The following is a 22,793-nucleotide window of genomic DNA, read 5'->3' on the forward strand; positions in this document are numbered from 1 at the left end:
GTCTGAGAGTGACAGGGCACCTGTGTCCGAACCTCACCGTGACTCTTTCACCCCCGAACCCCACCCACCCACCCACACACACTTGGAAACACACTCATATGCTCAGTATGGTGCGGTAAAGCTGTGCAATCTGACCCATCTTCCAGCTCCGCTTCAACAGTATTATCCCCCCTGCGAGTTTCATCTGGCCTCACCACCTGTTGTCAGCTGTATTTCAGCCGGGCCATGCCCTCTGCAGCCTATAGCCTTCTGTTTCCCTCCATAGGCACCAGAGCTTACAGTTGTGCCAGAAGTAGCTATGAGACCAGACCCAACCCTCCCCGGGGGCAGAAATCCTAGACTGATCCAATTACTCCCAGTCGGGGCTTGAATCACACCGAATCCACTCCGACTGGCAACCACTTAATTCAATCTAGCGGCAAAAGTGTTACAAAGTAAACAAGTCAAGCTGTTAAGCTGCAGCGTAGAGAGGGTAGATGAGATAGGACAGGGTCCAACGAGTATGTGAACCACCAGTGCTGGGTTATAACGGCGGGAGTGGAGGGTGTGGTTAGCGGCTATCTCCTGCACTGTTTTCCTGAGATTACTTTGCCACGTTACGTTAGCATGTCTGTTTTATTCTTATAATACTGGACCACAGTACAACAGCTAACCTCTGTCATGTGCTACAAAAACAATACAGTTCCTTTATTTCGTCGTCTTTTACACAAATCCTACTCTGGTGATGATGCTAATGTTGTGCCCACAACATGCATCTTTAGTACGAAATTTGCAGCAAATAAATATTTAAGAACCTTTTGCAGGTTTTTTATTTTCATCCAAATTAGCCAGAGACTGTAAGAGGTCTTTCAACCAACTCAATAAGCTAATGCTAACTAGCTAGCTAAAAACAGCCAACAGAGTTTTCCTCCTTTATGAATCACCAGCTGGTGAGGATGCTAACTTTTGGCCTACACGCAGCTGTTGAGTCACTCCTTATTTGTATCATCAACTAGCATTAAATTAACATGGTAGCTTGTATGTAGCCATCAAATAAATGTCAAAAGAGCCTTTGGCAGTGTTCTCATGTTCACACAAGTCTGTCAGAAACATTTAAATAGTCATCCAAAGCCAGGGTTTCCAACCAACTCATGAAGCTAATGCTAAGTAGCTAGCTACAGCTAATACAATCACAGTTTGATTGGTGCATCTGTCATGTATTACTGAGCAGCTTATTCTTTGATTTAAAAAAAAACATTTCAACTTTGATATTTTCATACAAACAAATTAAAATACAGAAAAAAATATCACAATATTTAGACCATTTTGAAACGCTTAAACTGTCCACCAATAATAAATAAGTTAATAATATATATTTGATAAAAAACAAAACACATGTAATAGATGGAGTGAGTGACGGAGAAGAAAGACAGTGTGTGTGGAGGAGACAGAGGCAGTCATACAGAGACGTACAGACGGAGCAGTTTGGCAGTGACTCAAGTGGCTGTCACACAGCTTTAAGTCTCAGTGTAACATGATATTGGTTGGGAAATATGTGGGAGAAATATACACACACACCATCACAGGCAATAAATCATCTCTTTTTTATTGTGGTGCAGGTCACAATCATTACTATGTTTTTGGTCTTTATTTAGAAATGAAACCAGAAACTGAATTATTTGACACTTTCTTGCTTCCTCGTAAACTTTGAAAACACCTTCGGCCTTCAGTGGTGTGTTGTCGTTGGCTTATGTGACCCTCCTCTACTTTGTTGATAAGCGCTGTATCGCAGCAGGCACTCACCTTGCTGATACCTGGCCTCGTGTCACAGAGTACACAACCTGGTTTGGGTTGTTTGATCTTTGTCAGCAATTTAGCCAGCCTTTTGTATTTATCAGACCGGTTATCTCTTTTCAATCTTTTCTTTCAACCTCTTGTTTTGTCACCATTTCCTGCCGTTAAAGTAAAAGCAATTAACAGTCAAATATCTGCTCTCTTCCCTTCAGATGGCATCCATCGCGTCGTGGCCCTCTGCACGCTGCGTGTCACCATCATCACCGACGACATGTTGACCAACAGCATCACGGTGCGTCTGGAGAACATGTCCCAGGAGCGCTTCCTTTCTAGCCTGCTCAGCCTCTTCCTGGAGGGCGTGGCGGCGGTGCTCTCCACCAAGCGGGAAGCGGTCTTCGTGTTCAACATCCAAAACGACACCGACGTGCAAGGCTCGATCCTCAACGTCACCTTTTCGGCGATGCAGCCCGGAGGCATCCCGGGTAAAGGGACGTTCTTTCCTTCTGAGGAGCTGCAGGAGCAGATCTACCTCAACAGGACTCTGCTCAGGCTGATATCCTCTCAGGAGGTAACATACGAACACGAGAACCTGAACTATCACTTTAAGGCTTGAAGGTTTAGTAGAAGAAATACCATTAACAAATCTATTCTTCTTCTCTCCAGGTGTTGCCGTTTGATGACAACATCTGCCTGCGGGAGCCCTGTGAGAACTACATGAAGTGTGTGTCGGTGCTGAAGTTCGACAGCTCCCCTCCCTTCATCGCCTCAGACACGGTTCTGTTTCGGCCCATCCACCCCATCAACGGGCTGCGCTGCCGCTGTCCGGTCGGTTTCACCGGCGACTATTGCGAGACGGAGATCGATCTCTGCTACTCCGGACCCTGCAAGAACAACGGGCGATGCCGTAGCCGGGAAGGAGGGTACATCTGCGAGTGCCTGGATGACTTCACGGGTGAGTTGACCTAAACTAAACTATATTGTGCTTTATATGAATTATATGTGATGATAATCTGTGTATTTAAGTAACCACCAAAGATATTTTTCTCCAAATCAAAGCTACAAAAGTCTTTTATAAGTACGTGCAGGGGCTCAAATTCTTCCTGACAAAGGCTGTAATGACTTGTACAAAACTGCAAAACCGCATTGACAGGTTGTAAAAGCTCTCACCACCTATTGTTGTAGCTTGAGGTCGACCCCAGTTCATGTAGCGAGCACATGCTTTGTAATGCAGTAGGTATATCCACCTGAACACACACACACACACACACACACACACATACACTACACACATACAGTAGATTTATGGCTGTATAGAGGTGTACAGAATGCTGACTGTACTGGTTTAGCCAGATTTGTCTCATATATCACTCGACCCATTCACAGAAACCACATCGGCTTAAGGACGAGTTTTGCTTTAAAACGTAATCTTAATATTGTGAAATACAGTATGAGCACCATTTGAAGGCAATACAATGCAAAGGGGTGGCTCTTGCTCTCTAGTTGAACCAGTCATGAGAACTTAGCCCGCTATAATCCAGATTGTTTCTGTGCTACTTGACAGTAATAGCACCCACGCTTTTTTTTTTAAGCTAGTAGCATAGCAGAAAGACACGTTTGTGCATGAGCAGGCGGGCGGGTTCAGGATGCCCATTCCTGCCGATTGTTTCACGCTATTGCTGTGTTTGACATCAGGTGATGGTAAAACTTAGCAGTGTGCTAGCAAAAGGCAGTAAGAAGGAGCCTGCTAGCTAGCAAACGTATGTAACCAGTGCAGGTTTAAAGGCGCAATATGTAAGAATTGCCGTCCTATCAAATTTACAGTCAAAACAAATAGGGGGCAGCATATCACCAGAATCACAGCTAAATGCTACGTACTGTAGCTACTGTGAGCTAGTTAGCTCAGTTAGCCGTGCAGCTCGCAGTACAGATTTGGGGCTAGGAGCACGAGGGTAATGCTGGTGTTTACACTGCTAGCACAGGAGCTTTGGACCTGAAGGGGCCAGGGATAGCTAGTTAGCATGCTAACCTCAGTAGATACCTCTGCAACATAGCAGATGAATGAAATGCATTCAACACTTGGTCAGACCTCTAAAAAATGCACAACGCGATTTGGCTAGAAACACTAGACGTGACTATAAAATCAACCGGGTATGTAAGTAGCGTGGGATCATGGGAGTTGTGTTCCTTATTGCCAACCATTGCTAATAAATATCAATCTACGATGTTCATGGATGAGGTAATATTTTAAAGTTTCATTCACATTATGTTTAGTTTTGTTTCGTTTCGACTTTCTTCCTCACTCTGACTCTCTCACAGGAGGGAAAATGAAAATGAAACGCACCTTTACCTTGAAAAAAATTATGTATATAGACATTTTAATGACAAATAACCCTGAACTGCACCTGGAAGTCTGCACAGCACTCACATGGTAGATGAGCTATGGGAAGCCAAGGAAGCTTTCATCATTCCCATTGAAATCACTTTCCGAAATATTTCCCGTTGTCAGTGATCTTCCTCCCATACTTCCCCCTTGTACATCTGATACCTGACTGACTGTCTCTCCCTAATAGAGCATAGAGGGCCTCTGACAGCCGTCATCCCTCCTCTCCCTCCGTCTCTCCCAACACTCTGCCTCTCCTCCCCTTCTCTTCCTCTATCTTATCTGATGTAATTATCTGATTATACCCGACTTTGTCACTCACTGGCCCCGTCTCGCCTTCGTCTCCGACTCCCCTCGTCCATCTTCTCCACTCGCCCATCATATTTCCCCTTACCTACATCTCAGTGTCCCACCTTTGAAGGTCACAGTTCAACTCAAGATAGTCAGGGCCCATCAGGGGCCATTATGGGGCTGATGACAGGGGGCCCGCTCTGTCCTCCTTGGGTTTCCTACATTACAGGGAAACAGATCCTTATAATTCGCCCTCGGAAAAGGGATTACGCTGAGGAGAGAAGGGCCATTAGCTGGTTCCAGGCTGTGGTGTTGGGGGTCTGTGTGTGTCCTGGGTGGACAGATCTTGTCTGGACATCAGGTTGACACACAACACTGCATGGGACACAGAAGCAGCTATCACAAATAATATTACGGTCAATAAGAAGCCTGCTGGTATATTAGCGGAGGAATTTTCATGAGCAGAGCCAGGAAACTGTACTCAACCCGCTGAATTTGGACAAAGCTAGAGCCACATGGTCATTTAGGAGGAATTTCCCATGATGAGACCAACCACAGAAAGTAACCCAATTAGATGATATGGTATAATAGATCTGATATCAAGATGCAGCCTTCATGTTATTCACTGAAGTTCAAACAGCAGCTTACAAGAGCCAAAGCCAATCCAAAGTCTTTGTGTTAGCCTGGTTAGTTTGGTTGGTCTCCTGGAGGGTTTGCCCATGCCGAAACCAACTCCCAATAGGAAGCCAGGCAAAACAAAATCTAGGGTTGGTTTAGAGCCAAGATGGTGGGACTAGGTCTAAAATCAGGCGTACTTAGGTGGTTTGTATCTATGAGTGACTACAATTTGATGCAGATCCGAATTAAAATCTGGATCCCATGGATTTAAATGTTTTATTTGATGTTTGGATTAGGCTTGATTGAGTTAAAGGGGACTGTTGGGCCTTGGCAGAGGTATGCACTCTACTGAGTGCCATTCTAGTTTAGAGTTGCGACCCCCTGGACGATGCATGATACAAAAGAAACACTACAGTGGTCAAAAACATCAGTTTAAGAAAAGAAGAAGACCTTAAAGGTACCCTGTGTGGTTACCTTTAAGGTCAATATTTAGTATCCGTCCCTTCTTATTTGTATCTATATCCATTTTTGATTATAATCTGAAAGTTCCCTGAAGTGATTCTGGTAAACGTTGGACATGGTTAGTTAACGTTAATGTAGAAAGTGAATTCGCAATCTGAAGTCACTGTAGGAATGTTGTGTACTCCTTCGAGAGTGACTGTTTTCTGTATCTCCACAAATCCCGAGTTAGAGTGACATTAAGAAGGATTTATCTGTTCAGCCGTTATCTGATGTTTATGTGGTTCAGAAGTATCAGCAAGAGTTCAGCTACAGGTTTGACATAAAGGAGGAAGTGTCTTCAACTTCTCCACTCTTTCTTTCTTTCTTTCTTTCTTTCTTTCTTTCTTTCTTTCTTTCTTTCTTTCTTTCTTTCTTTCTTTCTTTCTTTCTTTCTTTCTTTCTTTCTTTCCATTAACGTTTTCCCCTCGTCACTCTCTTTCCATGCTCCTTACTTATCTTTATCTCCTCCGTCTCTCTTCTCTCCATATATGGCCAAATTGTTGGATAAGCTTGTATCTAAGTCTCGTGCTTCCCAGAAAAGACTTATAAACAGGGTTTTGTCCTTATTGCTAATGTTTAGATGGAGATAGACTTTAACAGAGCCTTAACAACGTAAAGTCAACTCTGTTGCTTGATCTAAAATCAAAGGCATCTTGTTAAAACAACTGGATTCCACGCGGATGACACGTCCAATATTTCAGTCAACGGTGTACGGCATGCTTCACAGGAAAAATAAAATGATAATAAACTGACGAGGTGATGGGATGACAGGTCATTTATCATTGCACTGATGCTGCAATACACGCCTCATATCTACAGACAACACAGTGTGTGTACAGTGCTTCATGACAAGGCAGCAGTAAAATATTTTATTTAACTGAAGTCTTCTCCTCACAGGCGAGCACTGCGAGCTGAATGCATCTTCAGGCCGGTGTATACCCGGTGTGTGCAAAAACGGCGGCAAGTGTGTCAACCGGCTCGCGGGTGGTTTCATGTGCCAGTGTCCACCAGGGGAGTACGAGAAGCCCTACTGTGAGATGACCACCCGCAGCTTCCCCGGACAGTCCTTCATCACCTTCAGAGGCCTGAGGCAGAGGTTCCACTTCACCATCTCCTTCACGTGAGTACCCTCCTTCCTTCCTTCCTTCCTTCCTTCCTTCCTTGCTTTGTACCTTCTTTCACACAAAGTGCCGCCCAATTCTTCCACATAACTGAGTGCATGAAATTTGGTTCAAGATAAAGACAAATGGCCTTTTACTGAGTCTTGTTCCTCTTACCGTTCTCTTGTTTTCAATCTATGTCAATCTAAGTAATTTGAAACAACTGGCTTGATTTCAGTCAGAGGTAGACAAAAGCAGGCTTCTAGAAACTGGCAACCGTCAGTGTTTGAGGCTGTAACTATCACTGGAGGATTTCATTAGCTAACGTTAGCTAAATAAGCTATCTCCAGCTGTCTGTAAATGGCTCTTGTACATTTTTTGTGCTAAAAGACTGAGGCTAATGCTAACAGGCCCAGGCAGCAAGTTAGCAACTTCACCAAACGACAAACAAAGAAGACGTATTGCAGTGTTAAGCTAGTTAGTGACTGTTGATCTTTCTGGCTTCAACTCTGTGCGTAAATACAACACATTAGATGTATAAATGTACTAATGTCATCTAGTCACTGTAGTTAATAATCTGCTAATTTGAATTAACACCAGGTTACTTGCTGCAGGAAGTAAGCTAGTTAGCCGGACATACTAACGACTGCAGCTACATTAGAGCAGGGAAATATACCGTTTAATTCATACCGTAGACATCTGGGGGTAATTTACTTCCTTTCTCACTAACAGCAGTCAGTTTTTCAGGCTGTAACCGTGGCTAGTAGATTGTATTGGCTAATGTTAGCTGACTAAGCTAACGCTAGCAGTTTTCCAGCTACCTTTTAAATGTTTCTGGCGCTTGATATTTTTCTGAAAGCTTGAGGCTAAAGCTAGATGTGTAATGTGCAAATACTACACATTAGATGAACAAATGCACTAATGTAACGTAGTCACTGTAGGTGACAATGTGCTCGTTGGAATTAACACTTGGTTACAACTGCAGGTACTAAAGCTAATTAGCTGGACACACTAACGATTGCTACAACAGATGAACATACAGTGTGATCCATTACTTACACTTTTACTGTGTTTTTGTAAAGAATAACAAAAAACACATTGCTCCCCAACTCTTTAAGTTGCTCTTAAATATTGAACTAGAATGTATTACTTACACAAAATATGTGGTATTAACCATGAAATTAAAGTTATACATTCCCATTAAAGAGTACTCTGCACCACCTTTTCAACACCTTTACATGTGATATTTGTAGCCGTGTCTGCAGCAAACGGTAATTTAGGGAGTGTGAGTCAACTGTGCCGTGCCGAGACATGTACACACTTTTCCCATTGTGTCTCAGTTCCCTCCTATCAATACACACATGTACACACATACATTAAAAGAAGGCACGCGGACACACTGCACCCGAATGTGCGACTTTATGAGGGATTCTTGTCCAACTGCTGGAGGAAAATAAGCCTGGCTCAGCAAGTTTTCCACATAGTAAATATTATGTAGAGAATTTCTTTTATCGCGTGTTTTGTTACCAGTAATAGGTGAGATAAGTTTGATAAAAACGAGACACGGCGACGGTGAGAAAGGTTTGCAGTGTGGTGAAAACAGGAAAGGCTGTGTGATGAGTTTCCCTTATCAGTGTTTGGCTACGGCCATCCTGACTTCCTGCCCCGCTGGCCTCGCTGGCATCTGCCGGCTGACTCCTCTGCCCTCACCTTACACTCCGAACACACACACATACACAAAGAGCCACGCATATGATCTCATGGAGCACATTCATTAGCAGGTGCTGGCTCACATACCAGTCTTTCTCCCCTCTATCACACATAGACACACACTCATGCATCATCTAAGGCAGGAGAGCCGTTTCCTTTCTGCGGCCCACCGGCGCGACACATCCTGCCTTTCCTTTCCAAGTGACTTTTTCCTCAAGAGCTCCTCGGGCCTTTCATCGTAAAGCTATCCGCGAGGCCTTCAGCCGCTCCGTCTCGGTCTGTTTGAGTTGGATAGGTGCTTAGAAATGTGACAGGAAACACGAGCTAGAAGCTGGAAAAACAGTTGGTATCCACTCAACCCTTTACGTGACAAGTCTGAATATCATTTTCCGTATACTTTATCTACATTTTGGTTTGATTTCAACAGATGATCTAAAATCCCACCTGTTTCTGCAGGTTTGCCACCAGAGAGAGAAACGCTCTGCTTCTCTACAACGGCAGATTCAACGAAAAGCACGACTTCATCGCCGTGGAGATCATCGACGAGCAGATTCAGCTCACCTTCTCCGGAGGTAAGGCCTTAAAACGTGTGTGTGGTGAGCACTCGAAGTGATTGTCAATATCAGCTCCATTGTAAGTATATCACCGCAGGTGTAAGTGCACTTTATCTGGAGTGACTTTCACAAAGAGCCTGCTAAATAACTCTTATCAACAGGGATTTTCTTTTGACAAGGGTTGTGCGTGTTCGTAGCGCACGCATGTGTCCAAATGTAGAGTTTGAACACGTCGATGTGTGTGTACAAGCATGTAGGTAGTAGAGATGGGTGTGTTTTACTGTTTTCAAAACAGCTGCTTCTTCGGAGAGAGCGACCTGCCAGACTGATTAATGATGAAACCACCTACTTAATACACAGAAGCACACACGCACACATAGACCACGAACCCGTGCTCATCGCAAGACTCAAAACTTTACCTTTTCACACAAGTTTTCAAAGCGTGCACGCACACAAATACGCTCAAAAACATGCACACATCTCGCTAATGTGCAATCAAACACACCCACAGTCATTATTAAATCTGGTAACTGTTGGACTGCAGATCAAACACATATTCTCTGCAGTGGTAACTGTTGTTCTCAGAGTTAGTCGACTTTCCCATGGTACCATACAGGGAGGAATCCAGTCCAATATGATTATGTTGGGTGAAGCCCGTTTGGGAGCCGAGCCAAGACCTTGTGCCCTACTTCAAATATGAAATACGACTAAATGTTGACTGCATGACTCATCAAATTAAATTATGAATCATGGTAATGAGAGAAGTGGGAAAAAAGGGCTTTGGTTTCCTATGCTTTATACTATCTTTATATGCAGTGGTAGAGTCAAAGAGGATATACGATCACTTCCCTAGACAAACTTGGCTCTCTTTTTCTTTCTCACGTGCACAGCCAGAAAACTACAACATCACTTATTAACTCTCTCTCATATACTCACACACAGACACACACACACACACACATTACATGTCAGTGTTGCTATAGTGTTTACTGATTTCCAGAGCGGTGGATTCCTGCCCAGGCTGCTCCTGCCCTTGACAAACAGAGTAAACCCCCCGTAAACCTGCTGCCATTGTGCTCTACAATCTTCACACTGAGAGCCATTGATACTACAGAGTAATACTGGCTTTCCTAACACTTGATTTATGATCATTGTGTGTGTGTGTGTGTGTTAAGCTGTGTGCATGAGTCTGTGTGTGTCAAGTCGGGCCACAGAGTTTGACTCTGATGCTAACGTATCAGTCCGTGGCATACGTTAACAGACGCAGATATTTCTGTTTGCATTCTGCCTCTTTGTAGTTACATTAAAGTTACTTAAAAGACATTTAAAACACAATTATACTCAAATAAGTGAAAAGTTGAATTCATAAAAGAATAAAATACACGTATGAGTTTAGCTGCTACCCTCTTACTCGGTCTAGTATGATCAGGAGCTAATGTTAGCTAATGTTAGCAAGTGTGCCACAGAGTTTGCCTTTAATTTAAACTTATCAATAACCACTGGAATATGTTAAAATATTATTTAACTTTGGAAAGACCATAAAAAATATATAATTGTTAATTCAATACACTCACAAGTTTAGCTGCTACTAGCTTACTCGGTCTAGTATGACCAGGAGCTAATGTTAGCTAACGTTAGCTCTCATATGCAACGTTCAGACTGATTTTGAGTCAGTTTGCTGTCTTTGCGACTCTTCTCTGCCTATGCTAGTTTTGCAGCGTATTAAAACATTAGCTAAGGTTAGCTAACGTTAGCAAACTTCTGATGGATGTTGAGTCAGTTTGCTGACTTCATGACTCGTCTTTACTTGCACTAGTTTTGCAACATATTATCAGCTAAACATTGCAATGGTTGTATCCAAAAAAGTTAAATTATAAAAAAAATACATGTTCTCATTTTGAATGAATAAGTCAAGTCATCAAAAGACAGCTGTGCTCACTTATTTCCTCTCCTCTACCCTGCTTCCTTCCTCTCTTCATTCCTATCCATATTCCTACCCCTGAAACGTCCGACCTCCAACTCACCACTCTCTTCCTCTCGCTTCCCTTCTTCCCTCCTCATCCAGGTGAGACAAAGACCACAGTGTCTCCCTACATCCCAGGAGGGGTCAGCGACGGCCAGTGGCACTCTGTCCAGCTCCATTACTACAACAAGGTAAGAAACTGAAGCACCTAACCAACAGCTGCGCTTCCTCATCTGGTAGACTTTCCCCTCTTGAAAACGTGAACTGGGTATTAAACATGAGATACTGACCCTTCGGAGAGTTTGAAATGGCGAGAAATCAATTTGAATATTTCCTTTTTTTTCCCGTAAAGTACAAATTCCATCGATAATTAGCCAGCGTTGAGAGTTGACACGTTCAGGAGTTATATTGTGGGAGTAAAGTGTGCAAAAATATGGCTTTCTTTGAGGCTACCAAGGCCGTTGACCTTCACTGCTGATTCTGGCGATTATCTTAACGGTGCGAGTTTGTTTAGTGACGTTAGCCTTTGACTCTGAATTATGGTGAAGCTTTCTTGCCGGCTTCAAGGGTCAAAGGTTCAACAACTGTATTTTCCCACCAGATAGAGTCTATACGTGGTGTTCAAGGCTGCAGTGTCTTTATATATATATAGCCTCTGGATGCTTTCATAATGATGCAATCTCAATTTAATCACTGACAAAAGGATTTCTCTCCTTAGTTTGTCTCACTCTGTTTAAAAGTCGTTTCCCAAGACGTTCCCACGACGTTCCCACGACGGTCTTCTTGCTTCTTCACTCAGTCCGATCTCAGAAAAGAGACAGCGATCGTTTCACAGAGTAGCTCATGTATCCACTTCACTTGTTATGTTATATCAGACGGGCTTACACTGCAGTCAATTGCTGGTGTTAATTTCTAACAAACTTCCGCAGCCCGCGGGCATCGTTCTTATAACATTAAACCAGACAGGAAATAGGACAACACGGGTCTTGTGAACATGTAGATCCTCATCGGTTGTGTCTTGTTGTTTACTGTATCATGTGTCAGGACGTTAAATCACACTTTTGACAGCTGCAGTGGGGATTTTCTCTTAAACTGATCAAATTAAATCAATCTGTTTGGTGGTTTACCACAACTGCTATTTGGACAATAATCTATCTCTTATCTGGTTAAGAGAAAGATTATTACACATTTAAAGTTGAAGCAGTGATTAATCTCCAGTTGGTCCAGTCACAGATCAATTGAAGCCTCGTGGACATGTGCCACAACATCTGCTAGCCTGATTTCCTAACATTAATAAGATAAAATGCTAACTAGTTTGCATGTGTTACGCTATGTTTTCTTGCACCCTATCTCTTTCCTTCTCTTCCTTCATGTAGCCGACCCTGAAAGCATCACCGGCCCGTCCCAAGACTTCCAGCATCGTATTACTGTGAAGCAGCACTTGTGTTTTGCAGCTTGTTTAAGACAGTAACATGCTCCTTGTGCCCGATGCTAGCCCTACAGTGCACACCATCTCACATTTCACAGGTTGTTCGCCTCTTTCTTGTGTCTATCAGTCTACTCGGTAGCCTTGACAGGGAAGTATTCATCAAAGGTGATGAATAAGGCGACCATAATGTGAGCTGCAGGGTCATATCTGTATCCATTGTTTAAGGTGTACTTAGGCTGTGTGCCTCTTCAGCAGCGCTGCCTTTATGATGCTAGAGACAATACTCTATACCTTGTAGTGCTTTGTTAACATGCTGCAAGGCTCCTAGCTGCTACAGGTATTATTTGCAGGGCACAGTCGGTTGGCGCTGAGGATTTCTTTTTTTTTTGTTTGTCCGTTGAGTTGTCTAGTGTTTGTATGGAAACGAGAGATTAATTTCCACCTCGAACAGTTGACTTTTCTTCTTTTATTCAGCTGTACTGATCCTATAGGCTTCCTCTTTGCTGCTGTAACATGCAGATACAAGTAGTATGTGCACAACGCTAGCATTCGTGCTAGTGTTATTAGCATGTAAAGCAGGGGATGTGCAGTGATTTGCAAAGCAGGTGACACATTCCGTTGAATTAGCCCGAGGGCGACCGCGGCGCTGACACAGGGTCATCTTTTCTTCATGTGTTGAACGATCAGAAGTCAGATTGACTGATGGTAATTTAATCCCGCATCAGTTGCCGGAGGGATTAGGAGAAATGTATACGGCAGAAAGCAGTAATGTTCTCACAATAGATTAGACGTGTTGACATGTGAATGTATGGAGGTGAACGAAGGCACATGTCTGCCGTGCATGAAAGAGAAGCAGCTTTTTAGATTCTGTAGGTAGCATCGCTCGAGTGGCCCGGAGAGACTAGAGAGAAGATCAGAGCCCGATACTGAAGCTGTGATGTGATCCAGATTCATGTCACACACGTGCTTACACTCACACACGATTAATGTCTCTCTGTACATGTGTTAGCTTTCTGGGAGCTTTTCATTGGTTTCATGAATCTATATATTAGGATAAGATGGCTGCCGATGATTGATATATTGGTTTGAGAAACTCATGAAAACTCTGCTTTTATTATTTCTTATACCGCTCCAAGAATGTGAAAACGTGGTGTATGCATTGCAGTAGGGTGTGAACGCAAATATGGGACAAATCACATCCTGTATTTAATTTTTTGTTATAGTGGACGATCCCATATTATAGGGGAGAAGTATATACTTGTATTTACTAAAAGTACATACTTTAGTGTTATTAAATTAAAGTGTTTACTGACAAAGCCAATGTTTGCTTGCTATAAGTTATGACAAGCGTAAAAGCTGTGAAAATTCTGTTTAATAAATAGGAAACAAGTGAGATTTTAGGTTGTATTTCACAGAAACAACACAACACACCTTGGACATGACAGCCTAATAACATTAGCTTTAATATAAATCCAGCCTAGTAATAAAGGAAGCGACTGGTAGGTGGTGATTTTTGCATCTCTAAATAAAATGTAAAGGTAAAAGTAAAAAGCAAAGTATTTCTTACCTAAAAATGTCTTATTACTAAATATTTACACCGAAAAATGTACCAAGTGTAAATGTGGCATAGCTGACTGAACTAGCTAACAGTCAAAACAAGCGTTAGCTCGCTAAAATATGACTGGTTTAGTCTGAAGAGTAAACAAGGTGACGTGGCCAACACATCTGACATGACACTTGATTAAAACGCTATTTAATAATCATGTAAACTTAAAGTAGTAAGATTTGAAATTGCATTTCATAAAAAGGACACGATATAGTGTAAATGAATAAACATTACACCACTAGCATTAGCCAAAATGACCAAATAGCGTGAGTCATGTTAGCATAATCATTCCCCTCTCATTCTTCTAACTACATGAATATAAATAACTTTGAAAGTTATATCATAAGTTACACTCTCCATGTATCTACATCCAAATATAACGAGGAGATATTATATCTTTTAGCCCCCTGCAACTGTTTTTCTTTGGGAAAACCTAGCAAGATTCACAAATAGTTGAGAGTTGTTCCTACACACGGGCCCCTTGGTTGTTTCTAACGGTCCTAACGGCACGCTCACACAATACACACATGCACGCACAGACGGTGATTTATTGGGTCAAATGATGAGGCGGTTGTAGGTGCCCCCTTTTTAAAGCCACTGTTGCTCTCTTCAGAAGAACCAGGGTGCTTCTGCTTAAAAAACAGAGGTGAAAGGTCGGGAGGGTTGGCATGACAACAGACATGGACTTGCCATTGTTGCAATGATCTGGGTCGGTTGGAAAGCTGTGTGTGTGCGTGTGTTTGCATCTGTGGGGGGCAGACAAATAGACAGCTTCTCCGGGTGTGCGTGTCTATGTGTGTTTTTGAATGTGTGCATGTGTCCGTACTGCTGTTAGAGATGTTACACAATAGAAGTGGAAGGATAACGACATGTTTGAAATTCCACAGTCTCAAGGACAGTTGTGTGTGTCAGCAAGGGAACCCTAAACAGGAAACACACAAACACAGATAAATGGTTTGGATGTATGCTAAGGACAGGAAATGATGTCTCTCGTTGCAGGAAATGATGTTATTTAGCTGGACACTGGGCAGGATGTCAACTGTATCATGATCGTATCTTCCAGGCCACCTGCGTGGATCACATCAGGGTACAATAGATGCTGAATAGACAAGGAATGCCTGATTTATTTTATTTCCATTGAATTTTATTATAACCACAACCACGATCGCACATCAAGTTCTCCATTCAGCACACACTGTAATCCACAGTAATTATCCGCACAACAAACTCTTTATTTGTCGTAATTTAATGATGTCTGTAAGTACTAACCCAAAAATCCATCATGGTCATGCGTCATATTCAGTTTTTATCTTGTGGATTTAAAGCTATCATTACTGGACGAGAATCTCAGTGGTGACTTTCACTTACTTTGGTTCACAGCGGTGACAAAAATATGACTTCTCCGTTAGTCTGAGTTCACATTGGAAGCGAGAAACCAAAATGTTTCACCAGCTATCTTTAAACCATGAATAAAGAATGAAAAAATGCTGAAAAGTGAAACACCAATTAACTGACAACCACAAGTAGGAATAAACTATAATTAAGTTCCATGTGATCCGTCCACAGAGTGCCAAAGTCTGTGAAAGCAGAGCTGCAGATCCGACATGCCTGTGTGTTTGCAGTATGTTTACAATGCTGAACGAAGGCTCGATGCTAGACATGTTAATAGTGTTACATTGGCTAATACGGGCGATGATAATTACACTGAGGGTGTGTGAACGGCGTTCCCAGACCGGCTCAGCTGGCTCTTATCGCCGGCGAGTACCAAAAGTTCACTCTTTCCGCTTCTGCCGTTCCTCCCTCGCTCCCTCGCTCTCACCCTGGTGCTGTTTACATGGCAGGACTTTAATCATCAGAGCATAAGTGCAAATTACTTCACAACATAGTTTGAAGTGCTTTTAAAATATACTCTGTGTGTATTTTTGCATTCCACCTCTGCCGGTCTGAACCACTTGATGTAACTCAAGCACTCAGCTGTATTTAGATCCGTTGGATTAAGTCAAATAAGGACACGTCTTGCTAACTTTACACTAGCTGCCCAACACAGTTAGCGACTAACTGGTGGACAAAGTGGAGCATCTAGAGTTGTAGAGCCCAAAAATGGAGCTAAAAGAAATCAGTATATTAGACTTAATATTATAAACACAACAGCATATGAATGATTGTTCTGTCAATAAGCTACTAACACATTCGCTGTATATTGACTTATATGTCAATATGTTGTGTTTATAGCTTTTTTCTGGGGCTACCAAGTGTCCAAAAAATCAGTTGCATGGGTGGTACATGTGTTGGTAAATTGTAGGTAACTGAAGAAATATACAATATCAAAATCATATTTATTTAATCTGTTTCAGATTTAGCAGCAGGGACAGTAACAGGTAAAGATATTCTTGTGTGTGACGTTCAATGTCGTGAACGCGTCAGAAAAAAGAGAACGGGTTGTGCTGTGATAACTTTTTTAATATCTTTCACTCTCTTTCAAAGGCAAAAACCACATGAATGGAGACGGAAGGAAAAGTATTTGCGCGTCACAGTATTGTGCCGGAAAAGGGACAAATACTAGTCATGTTTCCATGACAGCTGATCAAAGCTGGAGCCGATAAATAACCGTCAGTACTGCAGAAAAGATAAAAAGCCAGATGTTAGTGGGTGTTGGTGGGTTTTTGTCCAGTGTGAAGAGTCGCCCTGAACACTTATCTGTGCTATAATATAAACAGCTGCTTCACTCCTCTTTGTATTTTCTGTCTGTCTCTATGTTGATGTTTCCGGGTTTATTGGGTTTCCAGGATGAGCTGATATACAGTCAAACACACACACACACACACACACACACACACACACACACACACACACACACACACACAGCAGACAGTGCTGGATAATTGCCCTTTAAATAAATCCACTTCTTGTAAGTGGTTCTGGAGTTATCATCCATCTCCTTGTGATGTAGTTTTATTGCTCATGGACGAGGCCACATGGTGCTTCTCATGGTGGCCGTAATGACTTTGAGGGACAGCCGCATGCCTTATTAGGTGGTGGACTGTGTCATGGCAACAGACACACACACTCACACACTTCATGAGCTGTGATTAGGGACGAACAATGTGCCCATGTGTTTGTTATGATGAGGGACTGAGACATCATGTGATTCTGCACAGGTCTGTGTTTTCTCTTTAAGTGCTTTGTAAAAAGGTTAAGTAGTTATTTTTTGAGGTGAAGCCCCAGACTCTGCATTCCCCGGCAGGGTGTGTTTTCAAAGGAAGAGGCCGTGTTATTCTTTGTTCTTCTTGACGCAGGTCTCCCCAGAGCTCCAACAGTTAAGGTTATCATCACACATAAACACACACATTGCAGTTAAATCCCAGGAACTAGTCTTTTTACTAATTATAATGCATCAAACAGCATCTGTGGCTATTTAAACAAACCATATCAGAGGAGACATGTTGTTTGCTGCTTTTAATCACTCATCATTACTCTAACACATAGTAATCTAGTACAGCTGCATGTAAACATGCGTCTAAAATCATGTTTTGTGTCGGTGTAGGTCGACACGTGGAAGCTGGTTTTAGGTTTTCGCATGCTTACGCCAAAAGGAATATTCCCTGTGTTCTTCCTGCTGTAAATTTCACCTGCTCTGAGCGCAGCATAGTATTTCACAGTGTGATATAAATCTGCCAGAGACATCTCTATGTAAAGGCGGCAGTGCATGAGTTGTGGCCTATTGTGTGAGGTTGTGGGAGAGTTGCGTTTGAAGTGGGCACAAAGGAATTATGTTTTACTGTGAGTGTTTCTATTGTCGGCAAATTGGCTGGTAGCAAATCCAACCGCAGGCACTTCAGTATGCAATACATACACAATATATGCATTTCACATGTTTTTGAAGTGTGATTGATCGTCCCACTCAGATAGTGACGTGGCTTGGTTGTGGGCTGCAGCTCTAACGCGGTGTCTCTCTCTCACGGTGTCTCTCTCCCAGGAAGGGGGGAGTCTGATGGACTCCAGTGGGGCTCTGCGCCTCCCGCTCTATACTGCCTGGCTGGAGCTCAATCAGAAGGAGGTAACCTCTGACCTCTAGCCTAGTCCCCACTGGTGGCTTTCTTCCCCCTCCCCGGGCTTATTTTTAGTCCCTGCTCTGCTTCTAGTACAGTCTACTGGACTAACTCTGCTGTACATGCTTACCTCAGATACACAGAGGTAACATGATCTCAGAAATGGCTGTAGTAGATTTTTTGGGGTTTTCTGGTTCTGGTTTGGCCGTAGAAGGTGTGTGGACTTGGTAGTTGGTAGTGCCGATGTAACCTGTTTCTTTTTGTCCCTCCTCCTTGGTGAAACAAAACAGAGACACATCGTCAAAACAGAACTCATTAGCACTACTAGTGGTCAAAAACACCAGAGGGTACCTTTAATAAGTACAAAACCTGCATCACTGCTGCATCTTTCTTACTCCTATTTAACAGTTTTGCATGTGCACGTGTGTTTGTCTTATCTATGTATCACTGTACAACTCTGCCTTTTCCCCAATCTCGCTGGAGAAGCTGCCCGTATGTGTCGCACAAGCAGAACTGACACAGTAACATCTTTCTTTCTCACCTGTCGTCTCTCACTGGCTTCCTCCACTGAGGTTTGTTCAGGTGAGATAAACTTATCTGAGCCTTGGCAGGCAGGCAGACAGGTAGGTAGGCTCCCAGTGAGCAGTGATTGTGTTTTCCTTGGCAGCAGCGTCGCAGGCCGAACACGATTCTGTCAGGCAGGATTATCGCCGCTCAGAAGTTGTTGTAGATGGCTCCTGTAATGAGCGACGACAGCAAATATCTCTTGGCTCACACGCTTCTGTTTAGACTGTTATTTCAGTCTAGATTATGTCCTTAATCTCTTCTGTTGTTACACTAAGATCCCTACAAGTGTAGTTGGTTTTAATTAGAGAATTAACTAAATAATAGTGAGATATCAGTTGAATGGAGCAAATGTCTACACCCAGGTTCAGGTTGGTGCACTTTTGGCTGTTGCAGACACCTTCTGCTACAAGTTATTGTGCGTGTATGTGTGAGACGAGGTGTGGCAGGGTTAACATGAGCTTTAAAATTATGTCATCCATTGAAGTAAATGTAAACTAATAAAAGATTAAAACAGATAAGTAGATTATTTTAAAGAATTTGGTTATTTTGCAACAATTTAGTCACCTTTTTAAATATTAAGCATGTTACGTGCCTGCACCACAAATTGTATATATTCTATACCGATTGTTAAAAATGTGCTGTATATTTTTTGACAGAATTTAATTTTTAATTTATTATGATATTATTTTATCTGAAAAATGCAATAAAATATCATTTTTGGTGGCCTGGCGATGGTCTAAGTGAACGATGATGGACATGAGTAAAATCTTTAGGTTATTTGCGTAACTGTGGTTCTCTGAGAAGCATGAGTGAGCTGTTTTATTATGGAAACACCTCATTGCATGTTCACAAAAACTTCATCACGCCAATCCTGCGCTGGGACCCCCCACCTTTAAACGTAGCTAACACATCGTCATTTGTCGTTCACTCACCTCTTCTTGCTTCGGTATGTCTCAAGGCTAACTATCTAAACTGTCCTCTGGTTGGTGGGCGCTAACTGCCTGGGGTACCAGTCCAACAGCCCTCATAACAGGTGGTTTTTGACATTGGTTGAGCTAAACCTAGCAAGCTTACAGCACCTAGCACTCAGGGTTGGAGCTGTCCATTCCAGCACAAGGACAGTTTAGCTAGTTAGCCTTGAGATAGAGGTAAAAAATAGTTTCTGAAGCGAGAAGAGGCGATTGAAGCTGTACATCAAGGAGGGTCTCAGTGCAGATGTTATGACTGCCAGTCTTAAAACACCCACATCGGTTGAACACATATGTGCTGACATTTATGGGTGTGTTTGTCCAAATGAGTGAGTTTCCAGTCAGTAGGAGCAGCAGATGTGTACAGTATTGTGTCATCGACGAATGAAGATGAATCTGATAAATCTGTCACTGCAGACCGCCTTCAAACACGACTGCCTAACCCTCTACATCTCTCTCTACATCTGTCTCGCTCTCTCATTTCTTTTCACCTTCGCTCATTTTTACATTCCTTCCTCACTCCCCTGTGATGTGAGGGAGTGTGTGTGTGTCACTGAAAGGAGGAAATTTCACACACCTCACCTAGCATGACCTAAGCCTCTTATTAAAATTGAGAGAGACAGACATTGGAATTTGGGGGGGAAGAGAAAAGGATGTGTAGAAATGAAGTTGAGATAAAACATCTGTATTGTTTATTACTGCTTCATAGTTCTGGCACTAATGCGTCTCCCTCCGCCTCTTCTGTCTCGACGTCTTTCTCTCTTATCTCTTTCCACTTACATATAATTCTTATCTCTTATATGATCCCTATCAAGTTCAGCTTTATTGTGCCACTGCTTTTACTGCCAAACATTAGCATCACTCCTTAATCCTTAATTGGTTTATGCTCTCTGTGAGTTTAGATAAAGTCTAGATGGGCACTGTGCAGCAGCGTCTGTCTCAGAGATTAGATTAGTTAGTCTAGATCTTGTACATTTAACATTTGTCGGAATTAAAGTGGCTTGTGGAGAGTTAGATGAGAGGATTGATACCACTCTCATGTCTGTGAGGTAAATATGAAGCTAGGGCCAAGAGATGGTTAGCTTAGCTTAGCATAAGAACTGGAGGTAACAGATGTAACATGATTTTTAGCAAGCTTTAGAGGTGATAGTAGGCAGTTTTTATTACCTTTAGAATGAGCCAGGCTATCCGATTATCCCTGCTCCTGGTCTTTCTGCTAAGCTTAGCTAACAGGCTGCTTGTAGGGTCTGCACATTTTCACTTAATTTTGCACAGGAAAGGACGTGTATTTTCAAAAATGTTAAACTAGAATAGAACAGGCCTGTCACGATCAGACTTTCACTACATGATAATGCTACCTAGCTAAAAAGTGGTTGCAAAATCACACTTTCTGTTTGATTATCAGCAAAACTGCAAGTAAAAACAGATTTCTCCACACATCAAGACTAAACATATCCAAGGTACCAAATCTAGAAGAAGGGAGGAAGACATTAATCATGCAGGATGAGTCAAAGGGACAAAAGCTACCTGTAAAATATGCTTTAACAAGCCGTTGAAACAACCTCAATTAGAAGGTAATGCCCCTGATGTCAGTATACAGGCAGGTGGCCATGTTTGTCGACTCGTAAAAGGAATTTTCTCAAAGCCGTTCCAAACAGGATACAGTTACATTCACCTCAGTTTCTGTGTCGTCCGCACATTTGTTTCGCTGCTTGAAAGCTACACGGCAACAATGGCCGCCGTCCATCTGTTACACTGATAGATGGAAGAAGTGCGATGAGACGACGAAGACGGCAGTAACGTATAGGCTTGAACACGGGACATCGTAGCCTTGTGTAAAGCCTCTGGGACCTGTGAGTGTGTGTGTGTGTTTGAATAATTCACACTTCTAGGTTTACATAGCCAGAGGGCAGGTGAGGTAATGTGGACATGACAGAGTCTGTTTCTGCCAGAGGGAAGGTGGGACACGCTAGCCCGAGCATGACAGGGCCAAAAATCAACTTTATACACACACTCACCACACACACACATCAAACAGAGATACTGGTTTTGGTTCGATGCCTGTCTTTATTTTGGCTCCAGTTTATTCTGAAGCAATAAAACAAATCTTCTATGGATATGTTATGGTAATCAAAACATGTTTCTTTTTTTCGTGTGTTTACCTCAGTTTAACTCTGGCAAACACACACACACACACACGCACACACATAGGAGATCACATCAGTTGTGACTTTCATCCAGTGGTCAGAGAAACAATGGCATTTCCTCAGGCAGGCCCAAATAAAATAAAAGACTGTGTGTCCTTTTTCCTTTATTATCAAAATGAACCGTGTTGCCGTCTGCTGCTCCACTATAGCCACTTCCTGCCTCGCACACACACACGTAAGCTTGCCGCTTGCTCACTCAACACACACGCCTAAACACATTCTACAGACATCCTTCCCACAGTCCCCAAACACACGCACAACAACACTTAATCACCACCGGCTATTCCCTCTATCCCACCCTCTACGCACACACACACACACACACAACTCACACACACATTTCCTGGTCATGAGCTGCTCATTCTGACAGTGTTAAAGGTGTTTTCTGACTAAGTTGTCGAATTGTGTTTTGCTTGTAACTCAATCTGTGAAGCATGGATCTTTATCCCGGCTGCAGGGTTGGTAAGTTATCATGTCAGCTTTGACAGGCGGACCAGTGGTAATAGAGGTGTAGAGTGTGTGTGTTGCTACGAGGAACATGGGGTGTGTGTGTAGATGTGGAAAGTAGCGGTTTTTAGCTTATATGCGACTATCTGTCCATGAATCTGTGTGTGTGTGTGTGTGTGTGTGTCACACTCCTCCATCCACTCGTGTCCTCTGCGCTCCTCGTGGCTCCTTTGTGGCGAGCTGTGGGGATCAAGTGCATTGCCATGGTTGCGGCAAGCCTGTCGCCCCTGGAGACGACACCTTAGAGAGCGGGAATCTTCGACAGCCCCGAGTCGGGCGGAGGGTAAATAAGAGACTCTCATGGGGCCCCTCAAAGCGAGGGCCAAGAGCTCTTTAAAACCAGGGGTCAGAGAGAAGCCTGAAACCATATACAGTTCTACAGGCCGCGGTCACACAGCTAGCAGACAAGCTCAGCTAACTGACACGCTCAGCTAACTGACAAGCTCAGCTAACTGAACGCTAAGGTTCAGTTTAGGACAAGATTTAATAGTCACTTCTGAGGGAATTCATAAATATAGTGTTGAACGCCTCTTTATCTAAAACCAAAATTCAAAACAGACAAAGAAAAAT

The 22,793-nt window shown here is 42.8% G+C and overlaps 1 protein-coding gene across 1 annotated transcript in view; it reads left to right on the forward strand.

Annotated features, from left to right (window-relative positions):
* Window positions 1–22,793, forward strand: part of celsr1a (cadherin EGF LAG seven-pass G-type receptor 1a) — an 88,196-nt gene that overhangs the window by 35,634 nt on the left and 29,769 nt on the right. Inside the window, exons 2-6 of the mRNA XM_073480878.1 lie at window positions 1,986–2,341; window positions 2,437–2,725; window positions 6,461–6,683; window positions 8,830–8,945; window positions 10,993–11,081. Of these exons, the coding sequence (XP_073336979.1) occupies window positions 1,986–2,341; window positions 2,437–2,725; window positions 6,461–6,683; window positions 8,830–8,945; window positions 10,993–11,081 (1,073 nt within the window). The remainder of the gene's footprint in view (window positions 1–1,985; window positions 2,342–2,436; window positions 2,726–6,460; window positions 6,684–8,829; window positions 8,946–10,992; window positions 11,082–22,793) is intronic.

This window comes from Pagrus major, chromosome 14 (assembly GCF_040436345.1).
Source record: "Pagrus major chromosome 14, Pma_NU_1.0".
In the NCBI taxonomy this organism is placed as follows: Eukaryota; Metazoa; Chordata; class Actinopteri; order Spariformes; family Sparidae; genus Pagrus; species Pagrus major.